This window comes from Dipteris shenzhenensis, chromosome 13 (genome assembly GCF_047967505.1).
Source record: "Dipteris shenzhenensis isolate YYH24624 ecotype China chromosome 13, Dip_SZ_1.0, whole genome shotgun sequence".
Classification (NCBI taxonomy): Eukaryota; Viridiplantae; Streptophyta; class Polypodiopsida; order Gleicheniales; family Dipteridaceae; genus Dipteris; species Dipteris shenzhenensis.
The window spans coordinates 25,112,419-25,137,937 of record NC_141608.1 but is presented as its reverse complement, the minus strand read 5'-3'; the positions used below and the strand labels follow the sequence as shown (position 1 = coordinate 25,137,937).

At 42.6% G+C, this 25,519-nt stretch overlaps 1 protein-coding gene across 2 annotated transcripts; it reads left to right on the top strand.

Moving 5' to 3' along the window:
- The first annotated feature begins 1,926 nt into the window (after positions 1-1,926).
- UVH3 (5'-3' exonuclease family protein) lies at positions 1,927-23,865 on the top strand. 2 transcript variants are annotated; one of them, XM_087383381.1, is made up of 14 exons: positions 1,927-2,026; positions 2,130-2,380; positions 2,581-2,813; positions 2,898-3,018; positions 3,157-3,234; positions 3,316-3,369; positions 3,468-5,183; positions 5,570-5,764; positions 5,867-5,952; positions 8,682-8,976; positions 9,303-9,439; positions 11,304-11,388; positions 11,513-11,971; positions 22,876-23,865. In XM_087383381.1, exons 1-14 carry the CDS (start codon positions 1,939-1,941, stop codon positions 23,506-23,508), a joined length of 4,431 nt encoding a protein of 1,476 aa, XP_087239507.1. In that variant the 5' UTR covers positions 1,927-1,938; the 3' UTR covers positions 23,509-23,865. The 2 variants fall into 2 exon arrangements, with proteins under 2 accessions (XP_087239507.1, XP_087239508.1); XM_087383382.1 differs by lacking the exons at positions 1,927-2,026; positions 2,130-2,380; positions 2,581-2,813 and having other exon boundaries at positions 2,965-3,029; positions 22,876-23,864.
- The last annotated feature ends 1,654 nt before the right edge of the window (positions 23,866-25,519 follow it).

The following is a 25,519-nucleotide window of genomic DNA, read 5'->3' as shown; positions in this document are numbered from 1 at the left end:
CCCCCCACCCCCCCCCTCTCTCTCTCTATATATATATATATATATATATATTTATATATATTACTAACTATATGTATATATATAAATAATTTCATTTATATAAACTATATAATGTATACTCCCTCTCCCCTTACCATGTTGCAATCTCCCTCTCTCTCTATGCATAAGTTGTCCATTTGTTCATGGGTTACAACATCATGGCCCATGCTTTGGTGGCATCAATTTGTGAAACTGGGATCATGGGAACATCACAGGAACATTGTAGGGTATCCATTTGTTCATGGGGTACAACATCATGGCCCTTGGTTAAGTGGCTTGTGCTTTGGTGGTTACTTTTTTCTCATCTAATGTGCTCACATTCGTGTCTAGGTTGGTTTCTTTCCCTTATCTTCCCACTGCATTTGCTAGGGCCATTCCTTTGCTGGTGGTGCCTCTTTGTTTCATTATTCTTATGCCTTGGTTTTGATCAGTGGGAGTGGCCACTCATTTCCCTCTTTCCCTTGGTGTTTCTTGGAACAAATCATATGACCTTTGTTGGCTCTCACTTCTTTCCAATAGATAAAGGTGCATGTCCATGATTCCTAACTTTTTCCACCTTGATTTGATCTTCACTACTTGGTTTTTTATTTGAAATTTTAGTAGCTTCACCTAGTTGACTCATGCTCTACCTATGGAGACAAGGGAGTTCTGACTGCTTAGAACTTCAATAAGAAAAGTGAGCTCCACTTCTTCAAAGGGGTTTATATATGCGGGCATGTAGGGTTTGCCACCCCAATGGTCTACCAACTATTTGGATTAGTGCCCTTTTTACCTCTCCTTTCCATCATTAGGTTATCCCACTTCTCTCTCTCTCTCTCTTTGGTCACTAGGTTGTACCCTCTACCACTGCCCTCGCATTGCTCCTGTGCCATGTGTCATTTATTCTTGCACTGCGCGCTCTAGCCTCTACGCTATGCCACTGTCCTTGAGTTCTCGCGACACCACATGTTCCCTTGCAGGGCTCCAACCAATCGTTTCGCGCGTCTGCATTTGCACTACACATCCGCGTTTGAACTTTGCATTGCTCTGCCGTCTGCATTCTGCACGCATGGCTACACATCTAACTCACGCCAGACTGCAGGTCTGATGTCTCAAACGTCCGTGGGGACACGTGGCGTGACAACATGCCTCCTCCGAGTTTGCAGTTTGAAGTCTCAGACTTGCGCGAGGACACGTGGCGCGACAGCTGGCACTCCTTCGAACCTCGATGTATGCCCGAACCTCCCGTGAAGCTGCCTTTTGCACATCCCGAACCAAGGTGCCAACACAATATGGGTAAATGTCTCACTGTGATCAGGCTGCAATTTCGTTTTAAGAAAGTCTGCTTTCTAAGAGTAAAATTCACTCTTAGCAAGTCCAGTTTAGACGGGTACCTTAAAGGGCAACTAGGGAAGTGCTAATAACTAGAAGCATGTGTTTGGAGTTTCCGTTACCATTGCCTTAAGGTAAGAGCTAACAAAAGGCAAATATGGAAGGTTGTCCAAGTAAGGCAATGCCTTGTGTTTGCGGTGTTGGGCTTGCACCCACCAGACATCTCATGAAGAACTCTTTCCCCCCACCTTATTTATTCGGTGCCACCTCAAGTGTGGACCCTTTGTCAATCAATACACCTCAGAGAGCGGAGAAGACACTAGGGCCTTGACGAACCTAGGCATGCGGGACTTGCCTCCGACCCCAAGACCTTGGGCAATGCCTTGTGCAATAATGGCTTCGCACAGAGAAAGCCCACAAGAAAGATGGTGTGAATGCATCTGGGCGTTGGGCAGGAGCGAGTTGGGCGTGCCAAGGGTCGGGTGGGAAGAAGCTAAGGCAGGAGCATGCGAGGTGGCAAGAGAGAGGTGAGGTGGCACTTGGTACTCTAAAACTAAGCAATTGTGCACATTCTCCTCTAAGTGTAGGATGGGAGTTCAAGGACTCTGGGAGCTTCTTGCTCCCGTTGGTCGCCGTGTCTCTGTGGAAGCTCTGAGCGGTAAAAAGCTCGCCATCGGTATCTTTCCCTTCCCCAATTCCTTTTTTAATCTTACCTTCTCTTATGATTTAGCTTTCACATCCATCTCTCACCTTTTCCCCTTGCAAAATGAGCTCCCCAGACGCCAGTATCTGGATCGTTCAGTTCATGAAGGCCATGCGCGATGACAAGGGTGACATGATCAGGAATGCCCACTTGCTCGGTTTCTTCCGTCGTATTTGCAAACTTCTCTACTTGAGGGTGAAGCCCGTGTTTGTGTTCGATGGCGCGACTCCAGCTTTGAAGAGGCGGACGATCATTGCCCGACGAAGGCAGAGAGAGAGAGCCCAGGGGAGGATTAGGAAAACGGCAGAAAAGCTGCTGTTAAATCATGTGAGTGTTTAGCCTTCACGCCTCCTTACAAAAGTTTGGCGCATAAGTTTTCTTCAGCCAGGTTTTTCTGGATGCTCCTTTTATATTGGAGCTCATATGTGAGTGTGGAACCACTCGCTAAAGTCAAACCCGGGATTTGGATGCAATACTCTTCTCAAAAAATGGCTTAATTTTAGATTTTGCTTGATGATGCTGAGCAGCTCAGAACCAGGAAGCTTGAAGAAATAGCACAAAATATTGGGCTACCTCAGCTCGAGAAAAAGGGGGAAAACTTGAAAACGGAAGGGAAGAGAACGGAGGATTATAATGGCGATGATACGGATTGTATGAAAAAAAGTTCACCGACTCAATCAACATCTAGCATGACGGAGGACGCTTTTTTGGAACAATCAAGAACTCACGGCAACCTTGTCACTGAAGCTACTAGTAGCATGTACGTGCTTCGTTTAGCTCTGCTCTGTGGTTGGATATTTTATTGTTTTAGAGGTGTCAAACAAAGGTTAATTTATAATGACAGGTTGAGAAGTTCTTCGATAGCAGAGTCAGAAGAAGGTGAAAATCAGTTGAATCCTTCAGATGGCACAACTTTGATTCCAAGTCATGAAAGTGACGATGAAAATGACGAGTATTTTATGCTTGTAAGCTTTAGGTACCCTATACATGCTTTTTCTGTGTCCACCATGTCTATGCTTATCTGCCTACTACTGCAAAGCACTCCTAGACATATATCTATGTGGCTAGTCCACTGATTTTGAATAAATGTTGTTGTTATGCAGCCAGCCACACAAGGGCACGTGGATCCTGCAGTGCTGGCATCACTGCCCCCTTCCATGCAGCTCAACCTTCTTGTCCAGGTATGATGTTGGCTTTGTAGCATTTTTGTTGGAGACTCCATTCAATGGGGATAATCAATGCTTGAAACTTTGGCTGTGCAGATGCGAGAGCAGCAAGTAGCAGAAAATAGAAAAAAGTTTCATAAAGTTGCACAGGTCTGGAACTGGAATTGTCATTTGCTTACGTTATGTTATATGGGATTGCCGAGGCTATGCAGATGCTGAGCTTTACTAAATTTTCCTTGTTTGGACAGAGTCCTGCATCTTTTTCACAACTGCAAATTCAAGCATATCTGAAAACAGTAGCCTTTCGACGTGATATTAATGAAGTGCAAAAGGCAGCCGCTGGCAAGGGTATCGGTGGGATACCTAGTGCTCGAATAGCTTCTGAGGCAGACCGAGAATATATTTTTTCTACGTCGTTCCAGGTGGAAAAAGATACACATGCACTTAACAAAGAGGCAACTACTCGCGTTGCTCAAGGTGAAAACAATGTCTCTGTTGGCTCCACCGGAGATGAGGCACATAGAAATGTGCCTATAAGTATCGAGATTGATCAAAGTGCTTTTGGGATAGACTTGCAAAGGCCTTGTCCAGGTACTGAGCTGGATGATAGAGATGGCTCTGGGGAAAGTGACGTTGAGTGGGAAAATGGGGTAGCTGCCAAGGATTGCGGAGATAGTGAGATTGAATGGGTGGATGGAGGTGGAGGTGATGCTATTTGCAGAGGGGATAGTGATATTGAGAAAGAAGATGGAAGTGGAGCACTAACTTCAAGAACTGAGGGAGTCAGCACAGGCAGTGAAGAGATAGCTGGCACTACACTAATGGAAATAGAGGCAGCAGAGCTAGAGGAAGCAATACGCAGGAGTTTGGAAGATTTTGGGGCTGCCAAGCCTTTTGGATCTTCTCACATAGTAATCAGGGATGAAAGGGACCAGCTTTTGGAAAAAAGGAAGCTATCCCCTGAATGTGCAGTGTCCACTGATGCTCCTAACTCCGAAGATGCTTTTCTAGTGCGTGAAAGAGAGAGAAAGGGCAAAATGATAATTACTAACTGGAATGAATCAAAGGCAAACTATGCGCAGGAACAAATCACTCCTTGTTCTCCCAAGACTCAAATAAAGGTAGAGCAGATGCATGGACAAAAGGACTTGCGTATAAATATGCATATGAGAGTTGATGATGTTGGAGTCAGTGAAGTGCAAAACTCACCCAGCATGATGAAAACAGGGGGAAATTTTGAAGACGAGCAAGCATTTGTTGATCTTGGTGATGTCCAGGATGCAGAGCTAAACACAGTCCCAATGTGCGAAGAAAAGAGCGATACATCTTTTCCAACATTTAAAGGTGAGGATTCTCATTTTTCTCAGCAAGATTTTTTACAGGATGTGGTGCATAAAGATGGGGAGGAGCTTCATGTCTGCAAGGAACAGAGGGAAATCAATGTATTTACAGAGAGGGAAGACCTCCCTCTGCAGCAAGCACAGCTCCATTTAGAAACTGAAGCTGGAAAAACTGCAATACAAACAGAAATTATAGACAGCGTGAATGAAATCGGGAAGAAGCATGGGGAGGACCATGCTTTTGTGAACTATCCTGAAGCCCAAGTTATGAGGTTGGTGTGTGAACAGGAGAGAGATGCATTACGTTCAATGTCTAGAGACCACAATCCTGAACAGGATGTTTTTCAAGATGCTTTACTGAGGGAAGCAGAGGAGCTTGATGTTCACAAGGAGCAGGAAGCGTTCGCAAGGAGGGAAATGGATGTGCGTGCAGAGAGGGAGGAACTGTCTCGGCAGCAAGCAGAGCTCCAAGCAGAAATTGAAGCTGAACAAGCAGCTATTCAAGAAGGTCTGCAGGATGAAAGGGAGTTCTTGTTACAAGAGGAGATGGAATTGCATGCAACTCAAAGAAAGAATCAGCGGAATGCAGAGTCTGTGACTGGAGAAATGTTTTCTGAATGCCAGGTACTAGATCTGAGAATGATACATACAAGTGCAGAAAGTTATCGAGTCTTGCACAATGTATCTGTGATATCATAGTAACCTCTGATTAGGTAGAACTATTCTGTTGTAATTATATAATTTTAATGTGAATTAAACAAACAGGTGATGGGAGAGAAACAATTAGTCTACTAAACACAGCTGCCAAGCGAAGTCTGCAAAGGCGACAGATTGAAGAAGAGAAAAACCAAGGCTATTTTTACGTTTGTCGAGTGCACAAGATTTTCTCATAGAAATGTGTGTTCTGGGGCAGACAAAAGAGTGACAAGGCACATGTTTTGCAACATGGACAAATTATGTGGAAAGACACCTTTAGACCATTGATCCTTTAAACTTCCTCTAATGTGCAGGAACTGCTTCAAATGTTTGGATTGCCCTATGTTGTGGCTCCGATGGAGGCCGAAGCTCAGTGCGCTTTTATGGATTCCATTGGTCTGGTTGATGGTGTTGTCACAGATGACTGCGATGTCTTTTTATTTGGTGGTCGGAATGTTTTCAAGAATATATTTGATGACCGGAAGTATGTGGAAACATATTACATGAAGGTTAGTCCTCTTCCCAATTTGTGTTTTGTGTTTGACTGGGGAATCAGGCTGAGTCTATTGATTTTCATTCAACACTGATGCTTAATTCTTGACTGCTCACAGGATGTTGAAAGTGAGCTTGGTTTGGACCAGGAAAAGCTCATCCACATGGCCTTGCTTCTTGGAAGTGATTATACAGAGGGCATCAGGTCAGTTGTGTATTTCTTTCTCTCTTTTATGTAATAGAACTGCCCTCCACTCCCAAAAGTGAAAAAAGAATGTCTTATATTTTGCTTGCGAAGGTCCATAGAATAATCAACTATCCCCTAGGGTGCTGACAAAAAGGAAAGAGATCGGCTTTCTGCATCTCAGGGTTCCAGCTCACTATGTGAGGTAACCCTCAAGCAGGGGTAACACCAGTGGATTCCTCTATCCTTGAAGATACCAAATGTAGGCTTTGCAAAACAGGTGGCGCCCTGAGGTGCTCTTGGTACATTTCTGACCTGCTTCCTAATGGAGTACAGGGTGTAAACTATGTCCAGCTTGGACTCCCAGATCTGCCACGCTATAGCACCAGTTATCGACTCCTAGACATCATCCTCTGGTAGATGGGAGAGGCACTATGTGGAGATTGATGTGACTTGAGTGATCTCATGACACATTGCGGACTCCCGACTCTCAATGTTTGGTTGGGACTTCCCTCTGCTGCAGATTGGAAGGCCTTGATGCCCTCTGTGGCCAAGCTGTCAAACCATATGTGAGCACCCAAGGTACCAGCCAAAGTTGAGCAATGATTCTAATTGTGCTCCTCCAGGTTTTTTGAGATGAACATTGCCGTAGGCAGGAGTGCTGCATACACTCCTGGCAATCCATCTATCCCTTTTCACTCTCGTCATAGGTGAGTGGGGAGTCATCGATGTGCAGCCAGTCAGAAGAAGTATAATCTTTTGCAACGAGTAATTGGGCCAAAGTGAGGTCCATAAACTGGAGAGGTGGTTCCAATCCTTTACTAGCTCAAGTCTCAATTATGCCTATTGGCGTTAAGGAGTAAACCATTTATGGTTATTGCAGGTACATTGTACAGGCACAAAATTGACTAAGTCATCTGGTGTTGTATCCCAGAACATGAGAAACATGCAGTATTACAAGAAGATCATTAGGAGGCGGCAGGCAGACACTTTGCCGGCGAGATTACAGGAGAGAGAAGTTTTCAGGCCATACTTTGGTGGCCAAGGATGCTCAAGGATTCTCACAAATTTGCGGCCAATTGTTGGTATTGCCAAAGGGATGGACAACCTACTGATGTGGACCAATTACCTCTGAATCCCATCGTCCCAATTGATCCATTTTAGAAATGGGGATTAGATTTCATAGGTCCGATAAATCTTGTGGCACAGATCATAAGGAATCAATACATTTTGGTAGCAAACTAGGTATTGGTCTACCCTTGGTTAGACCAGGCCTGGGTATGAAATGTATGGGATTCCCCATTTCTAATATCAGAGAAAGCAGCGAACATGAATCCGAAAACAAGGTGGCTCAAGCTATCAGCCATCTCTATAAGTCTCTCTTAGCCAGGCCTGGACTAAAAGAAAGCCAACCTTGAAGGCGTGGGGTAGTTCAGCAGAACATGCATATAGTCACAAGGCCCTAGTCACGAAAAATTTGATAACTTGCACAACGATGAAGGCCTGCTCATGTTGAGGATGTTAATGAGAGAGAAGGGAATGGATAAGCTTTCGGGGGAGAAGGCTTGAGCATATGTTTATATTATGGTCTATACCCACTGTTTGACGCTGATGACGTCAGTGGGGATGTCATAGTTGTGTGATGGAGTTTATGGTTTCATCCTTATGGGTGACTATCATGAGATTGAAACTGCACTATGTTGTGTTTTTAGAGGATGAGTTTGGCAATGTTCCTGGATTCGTTTAGATATTTGAATGATGCTGGGAATATGATTACAATAGCAATCTCAGAATTCCAGAAGGAACCAAAAAGTTGAAGTTCCTAAACATGTATTGTATATCAACCTTCTCCTTGAATGATGATGAATAATAATAACAAAAGGGTCTCCAAAGGGTGTCCCTAGTGAAACCAAGGAGTAGAACTTGTGCCAAATATCAAAACTCAGCCCGAGAGAATGGCCAAAGTACACCTGTATAGCTCTTTCCTGAAGACACTGCTACACATTTACTGAAGATACTCACGGGTATATGAAGTCCCAAAACATAAATTCACACACTCACATGCGCTTATTGAGTACACATAAAAATAAATAATAGATAAGTGAATCCGAAATCTGAACTTGTATGATTGGATATATTCTAGTCTTACAAAAGATATATAAAAATAGATAAATGAATCCAAAATCCAAAATGGAGAAATGAAAAACCATGGAAATGAAGGTCTATTACAAGGGGACAGGATACAATGCACGTTAATGGGGGAAGAAAGGAGAGCTGGGCAAGGGGGGCGGGAGGGGGGGGGGGGGAGAGAGAGAGAGAGAGAGAGAGAGAGAGAGAGAGAGCTTAAATTGTAGGAGGCTGGTGAGGAGGAGAGCAGGAAGCAAGGAGCAGGGAGCTCCATCAGAATATGGCTCCATTCCTTGTGTCAACGTATGAATGATAAGCTTGCCCTTCACATGAGACTTAAGTACAGTCAGGTGTTTGTTTTTGTACGTTTACAAATTTTGTTCAATGACATGGCTTTTTTCATAAGTGTAGCTTTGCTTACTAAGTTAATTATTCTTTTTTATATTTCTCATTTAGTCTAAAGTCGCTCACAAATACCCTTCTTGCCTTTGTTGTTTTGCTTGGTCTATAAAATATTTAATTTGTAGGATTGGATATATTCTAGTCTTATGAAAGTATATGGTTTTTTTACATTGTCATCTTCTCACGTATGACACTCTCATCTAACTCTGCTCGTTGACCAGTGGGATTGGAATTGTCAATGCCGTTGAGGTTGTAAATGCTTTTCAAGGAGAGACTGGTTTGGAAAAGTTCAAAGACTGGCTTGATGCACCAGATTTGTCATTGCTAGAAAAGGTGGGTCAGAAGAAACAAACGAGGAGGAACAAAAGACAGGAGGGAGTTGCAAAAGACAATCATAGAGAGAATGAAGTTGAAGATTGTGTGACAGAGTCAGTAGCAGATGTAGAGGATCACGATAGAAAGGAGTCAGAATCTTCAGATTATAACTACCAGCAGCATGTTTTTATGGAAAAGCATGTGAGACTTTCAAAGCTCAACTTTTAGAAGTCTGCATGCTGAAGTTTTTAAGGTCTTGGTTTTCAAGCTGCTAAAGATGATTGCTTGTCTATGGGTACTTGGTTTGTTTTGAAATTAGTAACGTACATGATTTGTGGAGATCTTAAAAGATAGATTGTCCTTTGTTCTGTTGTAAGGCTGATATGCCCTTGTGCTAGATTTTCACTGGTTTGATTTTCTAAAGATCTGATATTCATGCAGCTGATTGGAAAAGCTCTAGTACAGGACAACCTTACGTGCTTATGTCTGTTCCTTTTTGTAATCTAAAGGGGACTTATTGTCTTCAGCGTGCAGTTAGCAAGAATTGGAATATTCCAGAATCCTTTCCAAATGGTGTTGTTATCAGTGCATACAAAGTACCTCAAGTGGATAGATCCACAGAATCTTTCTCATGGGGGAGGCCAGACTTGGAGGCTCTTCGTGGGTAAGCTTTTCTGTCTTTGAAAAACTTTCATATGATTAGAGACGTAGAGCATATGTGATGCATTGCTGGTTCTTGTTCATACCTGCCTTTTTCCTTAGGTAGTGCAAAGGGGGATGATGAATACAGGAAGGTGTTGTTGTTATTCGTGAAAGATTATATATTGAACCAAAGGGGGTAGCTGTTGTAGCACTAGCTGTCGCTCTCTTTTGGAAAAGCAGTACAAGGTATTAAATGTCAAACACACCTTTCTCCATCAGGATGAATCTGTTGGTGCCAGGTGGCAGAAATTGGTGCTGAGACAAACTGCTGAGACAGATATAATGTGATTCTTCTTTTATGCCTTAGCACAAGCTGAGTTGCATTGCAAGCACACCTTTCTCCATCAGGATGAATCTGTTGGTGCCAGGTGGCAGAAATTGGTGCTGAGACAAACTGCTGAGACAGATAGATATGTGATTCTTCTTTTGTGCCTTAGCACAAGCTGAGTTGAATTGCAAACACTTCTACCTCTTGCTATCATAGAGAAAGTGTCATAAGGGCTCTTCCAGCCATCTTTCATGCGGTGACTTGCATGCCATGTTCTCCAGTGTTGACTGGACAAATTAATAGGTTGCTTGGGACTGGTGTTTTTTCAATTGCTGTTCTTTAGAAGTCATTAAGAATGTCCACCCAACCTGGTGTAAGAGATTTGACACCCTTAGGAACTTGCCAAGCTGTCTTCATAGATGTTGCTCTTGACAACACAATAGTTACAATTAGTCCGTGAGGGATGACTCTTTTAGGTATTTATACATGCTGCTATATTGCCATGGAGTTTGAGACACTATCTATGTAGTATAGATCAGATTATCTTGTAATGTCTCCATGAGCCTGCCTACCTCTTTGGCACTTAATCCCTGAACCCATCTGTTGGTTACTCCTTAGTTTACCTGGTGCTACCTATCTTGGTCAATGCCACCACCATTTGGAGTGATTTAAAGCAACTTCTGGCTGCAACTTGCAGCAAGTGACATCTCTCTAGAAAGAAGCATACACCTGGACATAATCTGGTACCTGTTATGGTGGGATCAACTCACCTGAAACCCACAGCACGTAATAGATTTTGATTTGCTGATTTGAGCACCTGATACATGCTATTTTGACGGATCACTTGTTATTTGAAGCATCTGGAATCAAGTGCGATTTGGAATAGGGTGTCTTTTTTGGATTCCAATTTGACCTGGAGGCTTTTGGGCTAATCCCCTTGCTGTGTTTTGATTGGGGACCATAGTCTATAGATTTGGTGTTCTCTGACCTGGTTTTCTGAAATTATATCTGATGTTCTTCTCCTTTCTTGATGAGAGTCTGCTGCCCTGCTTCTCCTACTTTTGAGAGAGATAGTGAGCTCAAAGAGCATTTGTGGTCCTCACTTTTGAATGAAAAGACCTTTGAATTGCAGGATCAGTAGGATAAAGAGTAATGTATTATGTGAGGAAATGTTGCAACTTTTTCTCAAAGGTGCTTGGTGTTAAGACCACCATGTTACAACATGCATTCACTGCATTTGTTTTCAAATGCTAGGTCAAACATGCTTTCTTGATTCGGATATGTTACACTGTGTTTCATTATCTCAAATTCTTATAGAGCAAGCTTTAAATTACAGAATTTCATGCTTTTGTGTAATAAAGAATTTAGATCACAAGACTATTCATGTGTACCATCTTTTTTTTGTACTGCATCTATTGGGATTTCACAATTAGCAACTTGTCTTTGTAGGATTACTCTTTCAGTGAATGGCCTTCTTGTGAACTTTTTAAAAAGTTCTCTACATATTCCTAAACAAATTCTGGATTCTCTTTATTTTTTTAATAGATTTTTCTTACAGGTTATGCTTTGAAAGATTTAGTTGGATCAAAAGTAAAGCAGACGAGCTTTTGCTTCCAGTGCTAAAGGAGTATGACCGCCATGAGGTATGCTTTGTACTATTACAACTGTTTTCTCTTTCTTTCAAAAGCTATATAAGCACATATTTCAGCATATTGTCATGTTTTGTTTTTCTTTATTTGATAATTTAGAAGAGCGGTTTCTATGCAGACACAACTACGTCTTGAGGCCTTCTATACCTTTAATCAGCGCTTTGCAAAGATTCGAAGCAAGAGGATTCAGAAAGCTGTAACTCGCATTACAGGGCGTAGGTCATCAGAATTAATGGATTTCCCACCAAATGCTGATGAATTTTCTCCAACAAAAGAGACTGATGTCAGATTTGAAAAACCATTGGAGGACAAAACTGCAGGCTTGAAAAGAAAGAGAGGTAAGGATTCATTGCAGGTTAAAGCATGGGCTGCAGATTCTTGTAAACAAGGCAGAGGAAGGGGACGAGGTAGGATGTCAAGCAGGGGAAGGGGTAAAAGTCAAGGGAAAAATGCTAGAGGATCATTATCAAGCGTTTCTGCAGAGTCCTCAACTGACAAGAGTTCAAGTGAGGATACTTTAGACGTAGAAAAAGGGCAGCAAAAGAGTTCTGGTATTAATGGAGAGCAGCTACGACGGGTATGGAACTCTCTCTCTCTCTCTCTCTCTCTCTCTATCTATCTATGTGTGTGTGTGACTAGAAGTCCCACCTTTTGGGACTGATTCTTGTAATATAGTCTTCAATGGATTTCACCAAAAGAAAAAATGTGTGCACGGACGTGTGAAATGTACATTTTACTGAATGAAATCTCTCTTTTACCCCCAAAAAAAAGAGTGTGTGTGTGTGTGTGCACGCCTGCTCACATGCGCGTGCTTGTCTTGTATTACTTTATTCCATATCCATTGCTTGTCCTAATCCTTTTCCATAGTTGTGGTGCCATTCTTGTGGCTATGCTTGAAGAAAAGTTTATGCACAATACACGCTATTCTGCAAGGTTTTTGGACCATAAATGACAGCTGCTTAACATTTTTTCCATCTGTAATATAAGGATAAAGGTCCAGAGGCATTTGTTAGCGAATTAAAGTCTGCTTGCTGTAGCAAACTTGCAGCAGAAGACTCTCAAGAAAGCCTCACCCTCTCTCCAATGAACACTCTAACACAAGAAAGCCCCACACTCTCTCCAATCAACACTCAACACAAGAAAGAAAGAAAGAAATAAAGAAAGAAAGTTTATTAAAATTCTACAAAAGATCGAAGGATCTATGAGACTGAAAAAACCAGATACAATGAGCTGAAAAAGTGGAGCCTCTAAGCGGGCATCTACGCCCAAGACAATTACAATATGAACATAGAAACACTAGTACATAAATGTTTGAGCCCATGGAGAGGATGGAAGCCGTGGTGTGGCATCACTACGATGGTCCTCTGGATGTTGATGGAGGGGGGAGATCTCGGCAATGTACGAGGCGGCGGTAGTATAAAACCTCTGATAGATTGGTGGTGAAGATCAGTGTGTGTGACCTGTTGTGATCTCCTAGCTGTGGAACTTTGTCAGACTAGTGCCAGTGTCACACCCATAGGTCCTGTCTATGGTCTGGTGGACATGGAGGGAAGATTTCCAGGTCTGATTTGTGCATTGGCGAGTCTGTCATGTCTCTCGCTCTGGGCCTTGGCTACGCCGTCTCCTGGGGCCTGTTGGTCTGTGCTATTGGCTGGAAAACTTGATGATCATGCTCTGAGTGGAATCTGGCTGTACACCCTAGGTGAAGCACAATTTGGGTATTACAGCAGAAGTCGAGAGGCAAAAAGTCGGCATAAATACTCATCCCTTGGTGTGGCTCAAAGGTGAACAAAAAACATCAAGCTCAAGAACTTGGAGTACTACATCAAAAATTGACAGCATTTGAGATCTAGAGAGAGCATGGGGCTGCTCAAGGGAAAAAAGCCCTCCTTATGTAGGCCTAGGTAGGCAAATGCTGGATGCGATTAGGGGAAGGTTAGGGTCGATCTGAATCAGCTGGCCTGGCAGATCTGGCTGACTAGACTGATGAGATCTGATCCATAAATAGGCTCATACCTGGCCCCAAAACAAGATGCAATCTGCAGCCTCTAGCAGTTAAGGATGACCCACAAATGGGCTTTTTAATCCTTCCATTCACCCCTTCCATTCTATTAAAAGTACTACCCTCATATCAGGGCTCACAGGTGAGGCAGTGACTTCTAACATCCCCTTTCACAGTCACTGTGGGCTTACATCTATCAAGGTTGCAAGAAGATAGTGACTCCAATGGAGGTTGGGACCAGACTAAGTAAGGAGGATGCAACTTAGTTGGTGGATACAAAGACATATCGGCCATTGGTTGGGAGTCTTTTCAACACCTGGCCCGATATTGCTTTCTTAATTGGATTTTCTATGCCCAGTTTTCTTCACAGCCGCAGAGGGAGACTCACTAGAATGTGTGTTTATGGAACTCGATATCTCAAGGGTGCCTCTACCACATGCCACACAAGAATTGAATTTTACGAATATTGTGCTTCAAATTGCTAGGATAACCGACGTTCCACTTCTGGCTACTGTTACTTGTTGGGGTTAGGAGTCATTTCGTGGCTCAGCAAGAAGCAATTAACATATACCTTTGTAAGACTAGAATAGATCCAATCGTACAAATTCAGATTTTTGTTGTCCAAATTTCTAGAATGAAATAAAGAAGAAAGGAAAAAGCAGGCAACATTTGCTCTCTTGTCCACCGAGCAGAGTACAGAGTGCTGCTTGCTTGGCATCATGTGAATCCTTTTGGCTTATATGGATCCAAGGAGTTATGGACATTCTTCAAAAGATCTATTGTGAGAACTAGAGCCGCATTGCAATCACCAAGAACCAAATGTTTCATGCTCGTATGAAGCACATTGAGGTTCATTTCATCAAGGAGATGAGATAGGACAAGTTAATTGTGTTCATTTACTGCCCCAACAAAGGAGAAGGCATCTGACTTACTGACCAAGGCTCTTGCACAAGAGCAAAGGAGTATCTCGATGCCATTCAAATATGCTTAAGGATCTCCAAACAAAACTTTTCCTATGAAACAAAAATTTAGTCATATTTCTACGACATCTCAATGCTGAGAAGTAATGAAGTCCTAGATCAATCACATATCAAACTCCTCTCTTAGAAGAAGTTTTACATTCTTAATCTTGTCACTGGTCGTGATCCAATCATTCACATATAGAATCACTATCATTCTCCCGGTCACCTTTGAATGGAGACAGGTTGAAGTTTGAAGGCCAAATGTCTATGAACTGGTCATGTCGATGTGCTGGTACCATGCCCTAGGGGCTTGTTTCAGCCTATAGAGAGTTTGCACAATGTCTTTTACTTGGGTTGAGAGGCTTGTGGCTGTTCTACATAGAGTTCCTTCTCCAAGTCCCCATTGAGAAACATAGACTTAACATCCATCTCGTAGATAGGCCATAAATAGTGGGCAGCCAATGCAATCATTGTCTTAATAGCCTTCATGCGAGCTAGTGAGATCACCGATTGTGATCCAATCATATACATATAGAATCACTATCATTCTCTTGTCCACCTTTGAATGGAGATATAGGTTGGCGTTTGAAGGCCAGTCTCTATGAACTAGTCTTGTCGATGTGCTGATATCATGCCCTAGGGGCTCGTTTCAGCTTGTAGAGAGTTTGCACACCATCTTTTACTTGGGTCGTTTACTTGGGGTTGAGAGCCTTGTGGCTGTTCTATGTAGAGTTCCTCCTCCAAGTCCCCCATTGAGATGCACAGACTTAACACCCATAGTGGGCAGGCAATGCATTGACCGTCTGAATAGCCTTCATACAAGTTGTCGAAGCAAAAGTCTCCTCATAATTGGGAACTAATGTTGGTGCATAACCCTTGGCCACCAACGTGTCTTTGTACTTGTCAAGGATTCCATTTGACTTGTACTTGGCTTCGTGTAGATCCACTTGTTCCCAATCACCTTCCTCTTGCTTGGCTGGTTTGCTTCAATGGCCTCCATTTATGATTCCGTTGCTGCCCGTCACTCTAAGACACCCTTTGCTTCATCAAAGTTTCTTGGCTCTTTGATTACTTGCCTTGAGTGCGTAGTTCGCAATGGCAGTCGCTTGAACTTGATGAGACCTTCTCTCCAGGTCCCAATTACTCTTATGGATGTCTGTCACCCATTAGTTCTCCAAGGTCTTTAGATCCCATTATGGTACCCTTCTCTCCTTTGCAAGAGTCTGCTTCTTTAGCAGCTCTAGTTCTAGATTTGGATAACCATGTCTTTATTGATCAACACCTATTTTGTCTCCTTGTTGTACAACCGATAAGCTTTAGACTATGTGTGTATCTGGCAATTATGCACTTCGTGCTTCTTAGATCCAACGTAGAAAATCCTCAAATACTAATGACATGTTTCTTGCCTTAATATGGCTCCAGTGGTGTCCACACTCCCTCTCACGACCCACTTTGGGCCAATATATGCGTCCATGCATATGGGCCATCAACTCCCACTGAGAAATTCTGAGGAAGAAGTCGGAGATGTCATTGGTCATCAGTCTTTGAACCCGCAGGTCCTGCTCCTCTAGGTCAGCCCCATGCAAGCAAACCATCCTTGAACACAGGTACAATCTAGGTAGCACTAAAAGTTTATGACAACACCATTCTCAATCACAAATATGCTATCACAGGCATCCACAAGCTCGTGGCCATGCTAGCTACTACCAGCGCAAGCAGCCAGGTCAACGGCCACGTAGGCATCCATATAGCCATGCAGGTATCCTTGCGCAATTAGCAGTCAGCACACAATCAACGCCTCATCATCGTAGGTCAAAAAACACAAAGTTGACTTTTTGGTCAAAAGTCAATGTTGGCTTTTTTGATCGACCTGGTCAACGGTCGGCATTGATCAGTCGACCAAGGTCAACGGTCGACGTTGACCAAGTCGGCCAGGTTGACCTTACGGCTATAAAAGGGCAGCCTTTGGTCCTCATTCTTTGTCATGTGCATGGTGTACCTAGGGTTGGATAGCAGGTGAACATGGGTTACGGGATAGCTTAGGATTGGATGGCTATTTTTAGCTGAGATTGCTATATATAGAGATTGATTAGTGCTCACTTTATATGGAGGGAGCTATTCATAGCATTGTGCTATCTATAGCGGGTTTCCTTCTATATAGAGGGAGGGCCAGTGCTATTGTGTAGATCAGTTGAGCGCTCCTCAACTGATGGATGGGGCTTGGACCCAGGCCGAGACTCTGGCCATCTACATGGCGGATCATAGGTGGTGTATCGAAGGTCCTCTGGACGGGCTCAGGTGGTATGGGACGCCTAGGTTAGATACGGGCCTATGGATGAGTCGAGCTGTAGCCCACGTGCTCGGGGGTGGTCAAGAGGATTGAGGCACCTGCGCTATGATTCTGGTTGTATTGACGACGAGATTCTAGGTCAGTGATAGGGTCAGATCTTGCGAGCTCGTGTCATTTGGTATCAGAGCCGTCCTATCACGATTGAATTCAACGCGAGGTATACAGAAAAGATGTCTTCTAGGTACGCTTTCTGAGATTGCTCTTGCAAAACTGAATTTTCGCTCATGTATGGGCTGAATTGTTGGTTGATGATGTGCGCTCATGATTGGGAGAGTTGTGGAAGAAATAGAAGTCCATAGGCTGTGTGCTGTCTCTCTCGGTTGCTACGTGTTTGGAAATCGAGATTCCCTGAGAAGGGTAGGAGATGAGAAGACTTGATGATTCAGCAAGAGAGATGAGTATGTGTTGTTTTTGACCTATAACTTCCCACGCTTGGGTTGTTGATGTGATGGGCTGCGTGGGGAAGAGTAGGCTGGTTAGGGAAAGAATTCACTCTAGGTTCTCAAGGATGAGATTCCTTCCCTAGAGACCTAGATTTGCTGCAGTTGAGAAGGAGGAGGAAAGAGAGGGCGTTCATAAGCCGGAGAGCGGCTTGTCTAGGAGATTTGGGCATGAGAGACAGGGGCGATATGATTGGGGCAGGCGCTTGGCTTTGGGAAGGAGTGTAGCAGTTGAGAAGGAGGAGGAAAGAGAGGGCGTTCATAAGCCGGAGAGCGGCTTGTCTAGGAGATTTGGGCATCAGAGACAAGGGCGATATGATTGGGGCAGGCGCTTGGCTTTGGGAAGGAGCGTATGGCCTGATTTTAGCGCGTTTTGGCTATTTTTGGCTGGCTGGAGAAAAGCGGAACCAGATCTATTAAAAGCAAGACTGTTTTTGGTAAAAAAAAGCAGGTTGCTTTTTGGTTGTTCTCTAGCGAGGAAAGCACTTGCTCTAAATCAAGCACTCACCCTAAATTCGCCTAGCTTTTGATGGCCCGTCTTGGCTATTTATATACCCGGGATTCCTCTCTCTCTCTCTCACTTCAGCACTTCAGCGCATGAAGGCGAATTTCCCACCCTCTTTCTGTCTGAGATCAGCCTATTAGATTCCGCCATCTTTCTTGCTGTCCTCTACCCGCCTTCTTCCTTGATTTTACGCAGCACGAGATTCTCTTTTGCCAGTGTGAAGAGCACGTGTTGGACGCAGCTGTTTTTCTTCTAGTCCCTCTCCCGTGCGAGATATTTTCCAGCCATGGAAGGACATGAAAGTAATGAGACACCTACGTTGGATTACTGTTTTATTGAGATGGAGGACGAGGCTACATCGGAGGTTATTCCTTGTAGACCTCATGACCTGCTACGAGAGATGGATTCCTTGATGGATGAACTTTGGGCAGCTCTTCACTACTATAAAACCCCTCAGTACCATAAATATATTGAAGAAGGCTCATGCTGTTCTAAATGTAGACAGCTTGTTTTAGAGTTGTTGTACCGCTTTCGAGTTATTGAGAAGCGATGAAGAGGTTGAAATCCTCAGTTTTGACCGACACCCAATTATTTTTGGCTCGATTGGATCTTTTGAACCACGTTTGGTTCAAGATGTTTTCCAATTTTGTATGAATTGTAAACTGTCTTGTTATTAAATTGACCAAGTTTTGGTTAATTTGGGTTTGATTTGTAACTAGTGGCATTTATAATTTGATTGGTTTTTTCAAATTATATAACGTGTACTTTTGTTCCATATATCTTGCAGTTTTTTAGATATATGGTACATTGAGGATGCCTGAGACTTTGTTACATCTTAAACTGGACTTAACTAAGACAATTGGATTTCCCTTTCTCGAATCTTGGTGCGTAGATTCTTGTTTGGTTTCTATTTGAAGTTTTGATCTCGATGTGATTGTGAGTTATGGCGTTTCTTCGAGTTACCGTTTGGACATATAAAGGTTCTTATTGATTAGACCAGGATGAGTCTTGTTGGATACCTTCTTTGAATCATGTCCAAAAGCGGGGTCATTTTGATTCTCACTCTTTTAGCCCGAGGTCATGGATAGTCAGGATTCAAGAGTTGTTAGGGATACTACCTACTGGGTTTTCTTCTTTGACCTATTGGTTGGGGTATTGTAACACAAGGGGGTGATGAAATCACATTAAGAAAAGGATTGAGAACGGATTTGCCACCCTGACTCAATCTGGGATCATCTGAGTTGAAGAGGGATTGGCTACCTGATTCACTCATATTGTCCACCAAGTTTTTTATTTGCAGTATCCTTTGGTGGTATGGGACACTAAGGTATGTTACATTTAAGATTCTCTGATGTGGTGGTATAATCTAGCGTGAAATTATACCCAAGGACCTCTAGGGTGAAGTACAAGTAGGCTGAATTGAATTGGGGGCAACCTGATTAGATTTTTTACGAGGGCTGACTAAGATTCTTTACCTTGAGAGAAGCCATGTATTTTTTGGGTTCAACCCTGGAGCTCCATAGTCTAGACTCAATCTCAGGGAGGATTACCACATCTCTTCTGATGATGATCTGTCAATGCCTTGTTTGGAACCTGGTGTTCCTAGATAAGAGATCCTAAGAATTGGATGATCTTGTGATCGGAGCGGTTTATTGTGCACAAGTTTATATTGGATATTCGATAGTGGATCTTATTTTAAGAGATTTCGGATTATATGCTTCCATAGTCTTTGGATCACATAGGATGTTATTCCTATGATGGTTGACTATATAATTGTCTAGAACAGTACCATTGACTGGATATAGCCAACTGAATTTTTACTGATTATCCTCATGTAGGGACATTTGGAGGATAGATCAAGGGGACCATATCTTTGGTCAGGATTTTGCCCATTGATACTTCCATGAAGATTCTTCCATCATGAGTTATGAACGGATACCTAATGGTTCTGCGATGGAAAGTTTGTCATGTATTTCAACCTAAGAATTTGAATTACAAGGGTATTCCGTTGAGGGATTTTCTGAATACTAAGTAATTCAGGACATTAGGGTTGATAGAAAACCCAAAAGTTCACCTCGAGGGGTTCAATTGATGGGGTTGTTCGAACAATGATTCCTCGATCTCAACCTAAGATTTTGAGTTCAAGGATACTCAATAGATAAGGTTGATAGAATCATTTACCTTCAGGTACAGATTTTACCATGCTTGTGTACGGATATGTCAACGGAATTAACTCTGTGGATTCAGGCGTTACTTGATTTCTCGAGGAGACTACTCGACGATATGTAACCTTGTTTAGATTGAGAGATTTACTTTCCTTGGGTTAGTTATCAAAGATTGTGGCTTAGGCCTTAGATTCTCTTTGATTTGAATCTCATGGAAAGTATAGCACACTCAAATTGATAGTCAGAGTATAGTTATTGGCATTGACTCATCTTCAGAGAGAGTTTTCGGGCTTTCTAGTGAACTCAGGAGTGAGTTCTTATAGGAAGGGAGTATGTCATGTGCATGGTGTACCTAGGGTTGGATAGCAGGTGAACATGGGTTACGGGATAGCTTAGGGCTGGATGGCTATTTTTAGCCGAGATTGCTATATATAGAGATTGATTCATATATAGTGCTCGCTTTATATGGAGGGAGCTATTCATAGCATTGTGCTATCTATAGCGGGTTTCCTTCTATATGGAGGGAGGGCCAGTGCTATTGTGTAGATCAGTTGAGCGCTCCTCAACTGATGGATGGGGCTTGGACCTAGGCCGGGACTCTGGCCATCTACATGGCAGATCATAGGTGGTGTATCGAAGGTCCTTTGGACGGGCTCAGGTAGTATGGGACGCCTGGGTGAGATACGGGCCTATGGATGAGTCGAGCTGTGGCCCACGTGCTCAGGGGTGGTCGGGAGGATCGAGGCACCTGCGCTATGACTCTGGTTGTATTGAGGACGAGATTCTAGGTCAGTGATAGGGTCAGATCCTGCGGGGTCGTGTCATTCTTCATCCCACCTTAGGCCTTCCACCCTTTAGTGAAGTAGCACCTAGGCCTCCCCGTAGTAGACGAGCAGGGTAGCCTCATCCTGTTCAAGGATCTAGTGAGGATTCACCTCCTCTAGGTAGTCTACTCTTCGCAGTGAGGGTTTCAGCCCCTTCATACAGTTGCATTCAGCCCTTTGGGCATTCATTATTCAGTTGTATCTATTTTTCTCTTTGGAGGTCCACTACATTCTCTCCCTCTGATTCTCTCACACACATCCACAGCATCACTTTGTGTATTAAGTGAATCATCTTGCAATTGTAGTTAGTATTGAGCAAGAGAGAGAGTGAGGATAGTCTATCTCCCACTACACCTACCAATGTCCTCGAGCAATCCTAGCACAAACATCGAGTCTATATGGCTATCAATGTCACGATCTGTGACGTATTCCTTTCTCTATACCTTAACTTAAAGGTGAATTTTTCTTGACTAAAGACATACATTGCAGGCGATGAAGCAGTTTCTCTTGCAGGTGATTATGTCCCAGAAATTGAAGACGATTATGTTCTCCTTATTCTTGAGCGTATTCTGGACCATCGACAGTGAGAGACTCGACATCAACTTATCACGGAACTCCTTGTTCTTTGGCGAGATCTGAACGACTCCGATGCTACTTGGCAATTTGATGAAGACTTACAGCAGTATCCTGACATTTTACAGCAGTATTTTCAGAATGTTTTCTACACCAGCTCATTATCTCCACCAAGGTCTTATTTTGAGTGGGAGGGGATGTCACGATGTGTGACGTATTCCTTTCTCTATACCTTAGACTTATGGATGGTTTAATGAATGGACACTTGTGGAAGGGTATGTCCTTTCGACGGGACACTTCCTATGAGGCACAACCCTTCACAAGAGACATTCTATTGAAGAGACACTACCATTGTAATGTACCCTCTCGTCAAGGGTCACACCCTTCACAAGGGGTACACACGTCTTCATGCACATACACTCTGGAGTACACACCTTTTCATGTATGACTCTTCACTCTATATATAAGAGAGGCCCAACTGTATGGATGACAACTACAGACACTCAAGCAATACAAATATTCCTTGTTCTCTTAGCACATTTCTAAATATTGTAAATCTAGGATTTCTTACAATCAACCCATCTCCACTCTGGCAACATTTGTAACCAAGTGTCCACCTAAACAATGCTGATCCACATAGATTCTTAAGGCCAAATTTCTTTCCAAAAATCGTGGACCATAAGCTCTAGATGAGCTCACAAGTGAGTAACCCTCCAGCAACAATACACTCTTTAGATTTGTAGATGTTCCCGTCTCCACCATAAAGACTTCAACAGATTCACCTTGTTCTGCTTCCAGTAGGCTGCAGCTGAGCTTTGTAATATCGTGTCCTTGTCACCAAGTCATGCTCCTCAAAGCAATCATCACTGCCTTTGACAAAAGTCATGAAGTAGGCATGATGTTCTTTGACAAAAGTACACCAACCGGTCCCCAAACACACATACCCCCTTGTCCCAAAGATGTACGCATGCCTTAGGAGATGTATGCTTTGTGAAGTCTTCTCAAAACACCCTTGATCATTGGCCTACAGCATCAAGGATGCCGAAAAAATGATTCTGTTGATCATAGTCTAGCCTTTCATCTTTATGCTGAAAAGGAGTACTATGCATCTTGAACTGTAACATTAGTAAAATGTTAGGAATGTTTCAAGGGGCTACAATGTAATAGGTTCCCATTTACAGTTCTTTGAATACTTAGTAGTCTCATAGTTATTTTGGGAATAGAATGTGTGCATGCCATGTGTCATAGGGCAGCTTATTGGCCCATATCCAAACAATGCTGGCCCTCTAATTGAATTATATAAAGAGGGCTTCAGCTAGATCATCTTATGAATGGCAATATCTTTTCTTGTACTTTCAAAGTATGCTTGCGACTCTCTTTGTGGTTGAACATACAAGCAGGATAACACTTGCTGTTGTTAGCCAGCTCCATGTGAGCTGCCATTGGTTACAAGGCTCTTACCGTCCTTCCATTTGCCTTGTCTCTCTATGTCTTGCTAGTTTAGTAGTTCTGTTTCATAAGCTGTTAATTTCGTGGAAACAGCGAGTTAAGAGGGATAAGGAATATGCATGGGGGCAATTACTCTGCTGGAATCAATCAATTTCTGTAGAGTCTTGCTCATTTTGATTTTCTAAGACTTCCCGTTGGGTTTGCAATGCAGTCGACCCGACTGTCTCAGAGAGGCACGTACAGGTTTTCTGACTCTGAAAAAGATGGGAGCGGTTATCTGTCACAAGCATTGGATGGGGAAACAGTGACAAGCAGGAATGACTGTTCTGGTGGGAATGTACCAAACTCGTTATATCAAGAGATTGGAGGGTCTAGAAGTCCCATACCTTCGAGTGATGGAGTCGCTGATGATTTTAAAGAGGTTCCTGTTACGGAAGAAGCTGTATTGGCTAATGATTCAAGTACTCCATTCAGATTACAAGGGCAGCAAGAGGATTCTAATGGTGTTATTGGTAAGGAAGAATCTTTATTAGCTAGTAATTCAATTGCACAGCATCCATCTGGTGTACAAGGGCAGCAAGAGGACACAGATTATCTGGTCATGGGTGGTGGTTTTTGTTTTACTGATGACAAAGCTCAGGAACCAATCGAGAGCGCTTCCAGATCTAGTAATAATTTTTTGAGAGACCAGCAAGAGGACATTCCTGGTCCTAGTAGTGCTGGTCTCTCAAGTGTCAGCTGCCCAAAACAATCTCCAAGCAGTGTAATTGAACCTTCTGGAGAGGCAAGGTTTGCCCTGCGTGCTGTTCCCTTTTTGAGGCGAAAGAAACACCGACTGAATTGAGGGACGTATGAGAGTTATTGCATGATAATCTTGGTCATATAGACTGGCTGCTCCTGGTGCATGTCATTGTCATTCGGAATATTATGTGTGGTGGATATTACCGTGCTCCAGGAGATGTATTTTATTTATACCATTGTGCTAAAAAAGCCTGTTACCAAAATCAAATTATTTGTACGCTGTGTTGCCATACTTTTACTATCACTCTGGGATTTCCCAAGCTCTGCATTTGGTTTGCATCTGCTTCCCTTTTGAGTTTAAAGAAGTGCCAGTGGAACTGAGGTTTTCAACTGTGGAACTGTGCAATAAAATTAGGCATCTCGACTGCATACCAGTTCATGGTTATACTACAGCTTTTTCTGGATTACTATCTGGTGGATAGTAATGCATTTTAAGCTACATGGCAGAGGTACCTCATGTTGTTGACATGGCACACTGCAATGCCAAATACTAACAGGAAGTTAATGGATTGTGCTTTGTCTGTTGTAGAAAAAAATAGTTTCTATATACCTGATCGAGTTTTTGGTGGGGATATTACAGATATCTTTACCTCTTGAAGATTCATGGTGTCTTTGTGATCCAATACACTTCGATCCTTGTATAATTATTCCAAGATCACGGAAAACAATGCAAGACTAGCATAAGGCCAAAACGGGAGAGTGGCAAAGTCCAACTAATCACTCCATGTACTCCCAATCGTAGAAGTGAGATAAGTCACCTATATTCCACCGCACGTTAGGAATATTCTGGCAATGTGGTCCACAATTTAATTCTTCAATGACGTCCGAATTCCTTGTATGCATGTGCAAAGGTCTCATTGCCTAGTGATAATTTGGTTCATCTTGTCGTTAATTGAATGGTTCCCCTATGTGCAACTCCAAGGTGCTATTGTTCCATTTACCCACATGGATTAATTGCTTGTAACTAATGGGACCATATCATTGGCTTCATGATTCTTGTTTAGTAGGTCTACAATACCTAAAGCCCATGACCATTGGGTGAACCAAAGTTTGGGGTCATTTGGCAATTGCTACTATGTACTATGCTATTGGTACTCTAGCTCATAATACTCAAATCATCTAGTCACAACTTTGTGTATGAATTGAACTAGCATCCACAATTGTGGACCAGTATCCCCCATGATTCTACTTTGAGAGCCCTAACAATTACAATTGGAGAATGTTAAAGGAAATCTATAACACTTATCTCACATTCAAGTCTATAACTTGCCTAGAGTGCACAAAAATCGCATCCACAGTGCATAGAAGAGCCATGGCTTAGAGGTGAGCCAACTGTCAAAGTCAGTTTGTGAGACTAGCTCTTGAAGCTACTAGACACTTTTGAGGTACAAGAGTGAATTTTGAGTGATAAAACTTGACAGAAGCTACAAGAGAATGTTAGAATAGCTTAAGGCCAGAGAGATGGACACCAAATACAAAGGCACACACACACTTTGAGTTTCCACCTCTACTTAACCTTAAAAATTCACATAATGTCATACCTCATCATAACTTAGTACTAAAAGATGCAAACATAGATGCCTATGTATTTTTAGTCAAAGAGTACAAGGCTAACTAAAGTGTTAAAAATCCCAATATGAGCAAAAGTCAATCAAGGGTTGACCTCTACACGTTTGTGTACTTTGAGGTAAAGAATTTGACGAAAAAGCATCCAAATTATATAGAATCTTAAGGCTTTTATGCATCAGATCTAGAGGTTTAATAGCTTGGAACCACCAAAAACTGTGGTGTTTATAGTTTAAGCTAAGAGGCCATCTATGAGCTTCAAAATAGAAAGAGTGGCATAAAACCACATGAAATATCAAATGATGCTCCAAAGTTATACTCTTAAGTCATTTTAGAATCTATTTGCTAACATAAATAAGATCTACAATGCTACCTAAAGCTTGTAAACCTCATCATTGGTGAGAGGAGTCTCAAAGTTAGAAAGTTTTTTAGTTAGAGGCAACCTAAGCCATAAAGCATACAATTTTGGTTGGATAAAGAATGATCCA